The sequence below is a fragment of the Propithecus coquereli genome, unplaced genomic scaffold, assembly GCF_000956105.1.
Source record: "Propithecus coquereli isolate 6110/MARCELLA unplaced genomic scaffold, Pcoq_1.0 Scaffold22, whole genome shotgun sequence".
Lineage (NCBI taxonomy): Eukaryota > Metazoa > Chordata > Mammalia > Primates > Indriidae > Propithecus > Propithecus coquereli.
The window spans coordinates 5,395,337-5,406,294 of record NW_012147189.1 but is presented as its reverse complement, the minus strand read 5'-3'; the positions used below and the strand labels follow the sequence as shown (position 1 = coordinate 5,406,294).

Sequence of the window (10,958 nt, the reverse complement as noted above, 5' to 3'; positions counted from 1 at the left end):
AACTGCACAACTCCATTTGGATCACCAAACTTTTGTATCTAAAAAACATAAACAGAGAGCAGAGTAATTAATATATAGAACCATGGAAGAAATTATAGTATCCGACATATTAATACACAGATAAAGTGGGGAAAGAAACACAGAAATGACACTTGAATATAATCTACCTAGCTACCTCATTTTTTAAAAACTTCTTTACCACACTGACTGCTGTCTAGAACAAGTAGGTTCTTATTCCTCAGATATAATGGGAATAAGTGTCCAGACATCTATAATTTGTAGAATCCCAAAAGGATAGTACTTTGATGCCTGAGTTTCGCCCTATTCATCTCGTATTTGCTACATTTAACCAGTTAATTTTAGCTAATTTCCTTCTACTAGCTATGATATAACATGGAGAGAGGCAAAAAAGCCCCGTGATGGTTCATTACATGCAAATTGGCAAGGCTATGGTGCCCGGTTGTTTGGCCAAACACTAGTCTAGGTGTTGCTGTGAAGGTATCTTGTAGACATGATTAACATTTACGGTCAGTTGACTCTAAGTGAAGGAGTTTACGCCTGAGAATGTGGTGGGCCTCATCTAAACAGTTGAAGGCCTTAAGAGCTAAAATAGAGATTTCCTGGAGAAAAAGGAATTTTACCTCAAGACTGTGACTCAGGAATCCTGCTGAGTTTCTACCTATCTGACAGCCCCACAAAATTCAAACTCAAGACCACAACTTCAACTCTTTCCTGAGTTTCCTGCCTGACAGCCCATTCCATGGATTTGGACTTGCCAGGCCCCACAATCATGTGAGTCTATTCCTTAAATTCTTTCTGTCTGTCTATTTTCTCTCTCTCTATCTCTCTCTCTCTCTCTCTCTCTCTCTATTCTATTCTATTAATTCTGTTTCTCTGGAAAACCCTGACTGCCATAGACTCCAAACAAGAGTATTTTCCAAACGTAACAATGCTGTGCCATCTCTCTGCATTATCTTCAGTGGCCTTGGTCCCCAGCACTTTCTGCCCCGATGGACTGGGTAGTTTATGTCAAATACACTGAATTCAGGTCTGATCCACCCATATCATTGTGCTATTTGATCAAATAATAATTTCCCTTCAAATAAGCTGACTTATAACCAGTTAATAATTTTTATGTGTTTCGATGACAAAGACATCCAATGTTTAGGATGATATAACAAATACCTCCTCTCTAACAGTGCCAAATATTCTAAAAACATCGAGTCTTCTCAAAGATTGTAAAATAAGTTTTTGTCACTATATTAAAAACGTTTTTTAAAAATATTACCAATAATCAGGCCATGTAATGAACATAAAAACCAGAATGTTTGACCCATCAGAATTATTATGACTTCATTTGGTTTTATAATTTTCAATTCATCATGAATACACAGAATTTTGGCAAATGTAAATGTATTTTCCGACTAATCCATTAAACCCAAAATTTTGTGAGAAACATAAAGCCAGACTTACTGTCAATGTAACATCTTTAGCTCTGGAGTCTAATTTAGCTTCTCCTTTTGCAAGTTTAAGTTTAATAATGAAAGTTTCTTCCACTTCAATTTCTTCATGAGGATAGATTGTCAGAATTATAGTTCTCACTCCACCTTCTCCTTCTCCAAAGTAGAAGAACCCGCTCACTGGGTCTGCAATGTCTCTGTTCTGTGGTGGTAAGGCTTCCTGAGAATTGGGTCCTACTATCTCCCAGTTCACCTGCAGGGTGTTTTTGTGTTTTATTTTTTTAATAGAAATGATCAGTTTTAAGCAAAGAATCATGCCGAGTATGTAGTATTAAGAAAAAAAAATATATACATATATATATATATATATATGAAAACTCTTCTGGATATCTTCAGCAAATCCCTGTTTGATAAACTCATTTTTTAAAAAACAACAATATTTGCAAATATAAACTACATATTTTAAGTTTCTATAATTTAAAATTGAATCCCTATGTCATGAAGAAAGAAAACTGAGCACTTTGTTTCACTTCTTACTTGATCTTTCATCCTCATTGGACCCAGCTCACCACTTCCTTCTTGAAACACTGTCCTGTCTTTCTTGGCTTACATGATACTACATGACAGATGCTTTCCTAGTTTTCCTCCTCCTTTACTTCTCTGTCTTCTTTACCGGCTCTCCCTCCTCTGATCCCTAAATGCCGGGAGTCCAGGGCCCGGCTCTGCATTCTCACATCTCTATCCATACTCCTCGGGTCCCACAGTTTCAGAGGCTTCCCCATGTGACAACACCTTGTGTGTCTGTGTCTGCGGCCCCCACAACGCTCACTCGCACGTTACATTCCCCTGCTTACTTGACTCCTCCACTGGGATGTCTAGTAGTACCTCCATTGCACGTGGCCAAAACAGAACTTTTGATTTCCCCCCAACTTCTGCATCTCATCAAAACAGCCCTACAATCTATCCAGCTGCTCAAACAATAATTCTAGGAGTTACCCTTGATTCCTTTTTCCCTTAGTCTCCACCTAGCCAGGTTAATTTTTCCTCCAAAACACACTCAGTGTCTGCCCACTTCTCGCCATCTCTATCTCCACCACCTTGCCTGAGTCACCGTCAGCTTCGACCCTTACGGTGGAGGGCAGCAGCCTCCTAAGCATTCTCCCTGCTCCCCTGCTTCGGGCAGTGGATTCTCCACAATCCATTTTCTTCAAAACAGACACAAATGAGCTGTTTAAATGACAATCTGGTGACATCATTCCCCGGCTTACAACTCTCTAATAGCATCCTATTTGAACTTGGAATGAAATCTTTAAACCGGCTTAGGAGGTTCTGTGTGGTCAAACCCCTGTTGAGCCCTCTGCGCTCTCCCGTGCTATCATCTCCTCACCTGGAGGCCCCCGACCACATGGGCCTCTCCATACCTCAAGCGTGACATTCTTAAATGCTCACCCCTCTAACCGCTTTCTCAAAATTCAGCTTTCAGCTTAAATCGCACACCCTCAACACCCACCAGACCACTCGCAATGGTGTCTTCCAATTTTACAAGCAGAGCCCTTGTGATCAGATGATTTTCTTTGTACTTATTTAACTGTTTATTGTTCAACTCTGCTTACTAAAATGAAAACTCTATGAAAACAGAGATGAGGTCTGTCTAGTCCCCCAGTGTGTTCTCAGTATTTAGAACAGGGTCTGGCACATAGAAAGCACTCAACAAACACTTATTGAATTGATGAATTTTACCAGAATCATTCACCTAATTTATAACATGCCCTCAAGAGTTCCCTGAAGTCATATGTATGCCTTGCACATTTTTATGTACTTCATTGGACTCAGAGCTGCTTTACACTTACAAAGTAATTAATAAATACTTATTGATTGTGAATAAATAAACATATTTGGGGACTAAGAAAATCCAACACCATACTCAGTCTATCAAAAATTATTTTTAAAATCATGGGAAAAATAACTCTACCTGAATGTCTCCCAGGAGTCCTCCGGTCCGCTCCAGCATCAAAGATAAAATCAATGTGGAATTGGGGTTAGGGACAGAAATTTTGCTTTGATTGAGAAATCTTACAACGCCAAAAGGAGAGTCATTCTTGGCAATCGTGATTATGCTCACTAGGTGGCGCCCAAGGACCGCTCCTCCAGTAGCGCCAGTGAGCAGAATTTCAATGGGCTCCTCAAATTCACTGCATAGCAAGAAGGAGCAATTCTGTTAGTCTAAACATATTAAAGTGCTTGTAAAATCCAAATAACTAGTCATTTTCCAAATTGGTCATACATATTCAAGGCACAGTAGTCACACACCAAGTGGTAAGAAGAGGGTGTTCAGCTAAAAGCATGAATGAGCAACGTCAATATTACATAACCTAGGGCAGTTATTAGACTTTCCTGCCCTCTTTCTAATTGCTTAATGCATTAAGGAAGTGAATTGAAGGATGTTTCCACATTCCGATTAGACTTTTTAAGTCTAGAGAAACAGAAACTATTATTTCCTCTATCTGAAATGAGGTGACATATGCAACCACCATGGTCTCCCAGACCTTTTCCCTACCCTGCTACCCCCAACAGTCTCTTATCCATTGTTTCTCAATGGGCACACGTATTATCTAGAGTTCTGTTATCGGTGCAAAACAGATGTAAGGTTAGAACACAAGAACACAATATTCATGATTTTTGTATGTCCACATTATTTCCTGTATTACTAACCTTTCATTGTCATCAACGATAGAGATATTTATAAAACTTAAGCTCTGTCCATGCTGAAAGGTGACTGAACTGCCATGTAGTATATAATCGACACCTCCTGGAAGGGCAGAGGAGCTCTGAGAGATGAAATCAGCTGTCACGTGGCCATAAGTTCCGTGCAGCCTCACCACTGGAATCATAATCATCCCAACGTCTTCCTCCACTGTAATGAGAATTTAGAATTAACTAGTAAACCAGATAAAGCAACTTTTATAAAATTCAGCCAAATTAAATATGGCAATTAAATATAATGGTACAATATAAGCACTCAATTTTTTCATTATTCATGTATCATTTTAAAGAGCGGTTAATGAAAAGCTCATGACCTTTTTTTAAGGAGGAATATAGTTTATCAGATGTTGAAAGTTATAGTCAAAAGTAAAAGTTAAAATTTAAATAATCTATTTAATCATTAGTATAAGCATTCTTCCTCTTTGTGCTACATACAAATAAACGACCCTTGCTTTCTAAGACAATGTTAGATGAACACACACACACACACACATAAAAACCACTTAAAATATTTGTACTAAAAGGAAACCATTCTGGATTGCTTCTACACATTTAGTTGAAGTATAAATACAGTAATATAAGTAAATGAGGTTTATGTTATTTATATCATACAAATGTTTTAAAAGTCAAGATATAAATACAATTCTATCACATTTTCAGTTCCTATGAAATCTCCTTGAGAATCTGAAAATGGATCCTCAATGTTTAATTTCAGCTTAATTCTTTTCAAAAATAACTTCATTTCTTCCTAAGCTATGCTAACTTCTGCATATTAAAATATCATTTAATAGGGTTCACATTAGCTGTAGCTAAATAACATTGACCGTACATTACAACAGTAAATGCGCACTGACCAAAATTCCCCAAAAATAGTGAATCAGAGAACAGTAAACAAAAAGAAATTCGAAGTCTCATTTATTTCTTGATGCAAAAATGCTACAGGACTTTTACGAGCTATAGATTGAAGTTCACAAACTAGAGAGTGATGTCTTCCTGATAAAGTCATTATACACTAACTCCTAAAGCAATTTTTGATAAACTTTAAAAATGGCTAGATAACCAAAGAATTTTGATAGAGGCAATGAAGCCAACAAGTTAACTGTAGCAACAAGATATTAATGACATGTTTATTTTTAAAGTTTATTCATATTCTGCCTTAAATAATGCCATTTCCTAGAAAGGAAGCCCTGTCTTCCTACCCAGGAAGGAACAAAGCCACGTATTCTGTATTTTGCTTCTACAGAAGGGGAGAATTGGCAATATTAACTAAGAGCTGCTACTAGGAACTGTTTTGAGAAAGCAAGATCAAAGATTCAGATACAACCTGCATCTGCGGTCTAGTAAAATATTCATTCCAAAGATGATTATTCATCAGAAAGTGAATGTTCACTGATTTCTAATCATATATGAAATTAAATATGCATAAATTAGAAAGATTTTCATTGAAATGCTTGAAACAGAAACATTTTAATAATCTTAAAGTTAAACATCATTTTTCTAGCTTTGTTTCTAAATCATTTAGCTTTGCCATACACAGCAAGTTTCAAGACTACCCAAAGGTAACCAAAAATACATTTTCAAAATAAGTAAATAAATAAATATAAAGGTGTATATGTGTGTAAACACACACACACCACAAACTAAGAAAATTTACCTATGAAAATTCAAACTGAATGTCATGTTCAGATACTTTGGAATTCAGAAAGTGCTGGTAAACTTACATAGAAGTAAGCTAACTGAACATACCTTCGAAGGCAGTATACTTGGGGTCAAATTCAATGATGCCCTCTGCATTATCATTTTTCGTTATTACAATTCGAACAATGGAGATGTTCCCTATTTCAGGAGGTTGATCTATCTGAAGTCCATTTTCTCGGATGGTAAAATCATACCCTCTTGCAAAGTCATACGAAATAAAATAAAATAAAATACGACAAAGAAAAGAAAAGAAATACATAATTGCTTAGCATGAATTGAAAGGTCCTCTTAGCTCCTATAACTTAGTTCTAGTAAGTATTTAATACTTTTAAAGATCCCCAACACTAAGATACTTTTTTTTTTTTTCTGAAATGATGTTTTGAAACAGATTTCTGTGCTGCTCTTAATTATCAGGACCTGCATGAAACTCAAACTAACATAAAGTTACTAAACTTGGACAATGGATAGGAAATTGGGAAGAAGCTACCATAATAGGAGATTTTGGGGATGACAGCTGAACAAATACCTCAGTGATGGGCCTACTGCACTCGGATATTAGCTGGGCTTTAGAATTACAGTGTTAGGTTAAGAGGGTTACTTTAAAGAAATAGTGAGTGTCACGCCACTAAAATTTCAAGATAAATCATCTAGATTCAAGAAAATATTTTAATTTCTGTGGAAACCAATTAAAATCAATGCCTCTATTCTTTAGTATAGATGGCAGTTTACATTTATAATGACATATTTATGTACAAGCAGTTTTTGTAGATTAATATTATTCCCATCAAACAAAAATTTTGACTTCCAGGGCTTTAAATGATTTTTAATTTCTGACGCTAAAAAATAGCACTAAACCATTTTAGTCCTTCCTTTAATTCCAAAATTATATTGACCTGGTATTTATATCCCACCTAGTGTTGAAAGGCAGAAAGCTGGTTAATTACGTATAAGACAAAGTTAGAAAGTTGAGGATTGATATATCAAATAATGAGAGTAACTGTTATCAGTAGTCTGAGATGGGTCGTAGATTAGCTAGTCACCATAACTGAACACCAGAGCCGCAAGTTTTCTAGCAACTAGGCAAAAAGGGAAACACATTGAGTTATACTACTTTCCTTTGAAGATCAAAAGAAGCCTAGAAATTTATCTGGAAGGAAAAATTTGTTTTCCCAGAATTAAACTTAAATAGAAACTTGCTTTTTTTTAAAAAAAAAAAAAAAAAGGTAGCAAAGAGGCAAAATCTCCAAGTGCTAGTCAATAACACATATATGCTCTCATATTTAATAAGCTACTTTTATCAAATTGCACTTATTTAATTAGTTAGTGACCAGCCCAAATATTAACGTATTAACTATGAGTGAAAATTCATTCCCACCACCAGACACAGGAGCATTTTTGAGAAATTTAAATTTGAGGTGTATGTGAGCCCACAATGTTTTTTTCCTAGGCAGGATGATATACACACTATCTAAGTCACTGAGTGAAATATTTCAGTTTTAAAAAATTTTTAAAGCATGATATTTATAGTACAAACGTAAAAATTTTTTATGCACCAGAAAATATTTCTTTAAGATTCTATAAATACAAACTCTATTCTAGTTGAAAGGCCCATCTATCTGTTATCTGTGCAGAGGTACCTGTATGGCTGCCCCACCTGTGAGTATTTAAGCATGCTAAAGGTATTTTCCACCTCATCAAATCTGCCCCACTGTATCAGGGAATAAAAGGGACTCATTATAGTTAATTCCTGATCTTCATTGAAAATATGGTGCACATTAATGGCCAAATATCTTTGACTCAACTTTTTCCCCCACTTTAAAATTGCTATTAGTCATGTATCTACCTCATTCACCCAGAGAAGACAATACATACAGCCTTCATATATAGCAAGGAAAGGAATCCTTTGTTCCAGTCCTTTCACAGGTATAGAAATAAGGAGAAGCGAATTCTGCCACACCAGCTAACCTTTGACTGAGAGAACAGTTAGGCTATTGCCTCACCAAATTATTAGAAACCCATATCACGTTCTCTGGTGGCCTAGAGTGAATCCACACAACAGGAATATGCTTTCAACTTTGAGGAGGAAAACTTATATTTTAGAAAATTGCAAAAAATAACAGCCTTTGTCATAATTTCCCTTCTATGCCCTTTCTTAATGTCACCCAAATTGGGAGAAAAGCAGGGAAAGAACTTTTCCAGCTTGGTATTAATCTCTACACAATGTAGAGTGCTCTCTTTCTCTCTCTCTCTCATTTTCTTTTTCCTAATTTCCTTTTTTCCTTTACCTTCCCTGGAGTTCCACCTTTGTAATTGCGACAGAAAATTCCTCAGGGCCTTCAGGACTGTCATCATTAAGGATTTCAACGTGCAGACTCTTCCCCATCTCTCCTGCTTCAAAGAGGAGCTCCCCGGCTGCAGAAACAAAATCCAAGCCTGCTTCCGCTGTTCCGCTCACAGTCTCATACCACAGTCTCACCAGGCCAAAATAGCCACCGGAACGGATGATTGTGATGTTAACCTATGCGAAAAGCATCTCCTTATTTGATCTTGAACTCCTGGCCTCAAGCAATCCTCCTGCCTCAGCCTCCCAAAATGCTGCATTACGGGCGTGAGCCACCACGCCTAGCCAACGTTTTCTCATTTGATTTAGATGTTTAATCTATCAGACTATATCGTCTCTAATTAAAGATTCTATTTACCAGGATTATGTTCAAATTATATATAAGTTTAAAAATTATATAGACTATATGTTAAAATAATGATGTTAGAAGCAAATTAATCAGTTTGTGAAAAGCTGGACTAGAAACAAGGAAACATTTTAAAGATCACTCATAAAATCAAAAACAAAAATGATACTAAAATTTTAAATATTTCACACTATACCCTCTGTGCTTCTTCTGCCACTCGAATTTGCTCATGTGCAAAGGCAAATCGGCCATAGGGAGAATCACTGGCCACCATCGTGATGTTGGCACTGCTGGACTCACTCAGAACTCCTCCCTCGCTGACTGCGGTCAGCTGAAACGCATAGAAACACTTTTCCTCGGGAATATCATCATTCAAAGCCTAGAAAAAGACAAAAAGAGCCATTAATAGTAGAATTTATAAAATTTAAAGAAAAACAACTATTACTTAAACAACAACAAACTCTGTAATATTAACCTCCACTCCATCCCTACCCACACCCCCATCCCCCTCACACACACGACAAAGGGCATAATAGAAACCAGCCAACGTCAATACCTGTATTACTACAATGGCTGCAGACTGTCCATCTCGCATTGTCAGTTTTCCTGATGTTTCCGCAAATTCCCCCACGGAAGGAGGGAATATCCCCCACAACACTGTGACCTCCCCCAAAATCCCTGGGCCACGAACAAGGCTACAACAACACAAATGTATATTCAATACATTTTCACTAAAGGTACTTTTCCTAAACATTTTCTGTGTCTTTCCACGATAACCATTCATATTTTCATTTATTTTAAGGACATTATGCTTTTAAATGACCTCATCTACCAACTATAAACCGAAAGTCTTAAAACCCTAAGATAGTAACCCAAAGTACTGAGCTCGTGTAAATCTATCTTGATAAGAATACTGGCAAAAACTGATCACTAAAAGCATAAGGTTTAAAGGAATAAAAATAAGTATTTATAGATTTTTCACTTAACACATGAGGTACAAAGTATAAATAGCCTAACAAAGTTCCTTAAAGAACAGAAAACATTTCATACATGCACGTGCTAATGGAAAAGGATAAACTATTACCTTTGGATAATGGATAAAGTATTAAATCAAATCCAGCTACTTTTCATTGACAGCTGCTTCCCATTCCTCATAAGAAAATTTGGGAAAAACAAATTTGTCTATAATCCTACTAATTTAGTTATATGATGGGCCCTGATTTTAGAACACTTAGAAGCAAAATGTTTGACCTTGACAATTTTCTAAGGAACAATTTTGCAGCTAAGGCGCACGAGCTTGCAGAGATGAAGTAACTCTCTCAAATCATATGTTTAGTGACAAAACAGGGTTGAAAATGTGGATCTTCTGATCTCAACCCCCTGTGCTTTCCTTGGCACAGGTTGTGCAAATCACTTAAGAGTCAGAAACGTCCCCATCATCTAACTTCAAGATAGGAAGAGATTTTCAATTTCTATGCTCCACCAGGGTGTTACCAGTACATAAAACAATAATGCTTGCAGACTAGGTATGTATTGAGAATGATGTATTGGACTAATTATTTAAACAAAACTTCATAACCCCCACATAGGCAAAGGAAAATCATGAAGCCCTTACCTGATGATAGCAGTACCATTATATTTTGCTGAGGGTTCCCCAATGAGGACATGCCTAGATGATGGAGCTATCCCAACTTCTCCTGACGCTCCCTTGTCTCCTCGAATGATTATTGATGCGCTACCTAAGTTGAAGAGGATATACACCACTTTGTAGCAAATACATGTAGGCACTTAGTATATGCCTAGCAACGTTCTATGTGCTTCACACATACTAACCTAGTTAATTCCCATGATGATCATGTAAGTTAGACGCTAATATTCTTATTTTACCTAGGAGGACACTGAAGCACATTGAGGTGTTGAAGACTTTGAGGCAAATAACTTGCCCAATATCACACTTTAACGAAAGGGGCAGGGGAAAGTGGGGAATAATTTCACTATCACTCCCATGATAAGCAGTGGTTCTCTACCGTTTGTATTAACTTGCTGCTACAATAACCATTTTGCAGCTCACTGCAATTGGCTATGAGGCTATGTCAACTGGCTATGTGGCAAAAGCAAGCATTCTTGGGGGCACTTTATTATTTTTAATTTTCTGACCATCATTTGACTATAGGTACTTACAAAACTGTGTCAAATATTTCTAAAAAATGGGAGTTAAAAACTATATCAAGCAATTTGAGTATCCATATTATAATTTAAAATTAACTTGAAGAAAATTGTTTCCAGAAGCACACATTAGGGTTTCCTGAAACAAAGTACTAGATTACTGCACTCTCGCTTTCTTTGGCAA

The 10,958-nt window shown here is 36.6% G+C and overlaps 1 protein-coding gene across 1 annotated transcript in view; it reads right to left on the bottom strand.

Annotated features, from left to right (window-relative positions):
- The window catches only part of ADGRV1 (adhesion G protein-coupled receptor V1), a 539,879-nt gene that overhangs the window by 355,655 nt on the left and 173,266 nt on the right, over positions 1-10,958 (bottom strand). Inside the window, exons 54-62 of the mRNA XM_012644750.1 lie at positions 10,224-10,347; positions 9,165-9,303; positions 8,805-8,987; positions 8,207-8,439; positions 5,970-6,118; positions 4,173-4,374; positions 3,433-3,652; positions 1,474-1,713; positions 9-38 (exon numbers count right to left, since the gene is read on the bottom strand). Of these exons, the coding sequence (XP_012500204.1) occupies positions 9-38; positions 1,474-1,713; positions 3,433-3,652; positions 4,173-4,374; positions 5,970-6,118; positions 8,207-8,439; positions 8,805-8,987; positions 9,165-9,303; positions 10,224-10,347 (1,520 nt within the window). The remainder of the gene's footprint in view (positions 1-8; positions 39-1,473; positions 1,714-3,432; positions 3,653-4,172; positions 4,375-5,969; positions 6,119-8,206; positions 8,440-8,804; positions 8,988-9,164; positions 9,304-10,223; positions 10,348-10,958) is intronic.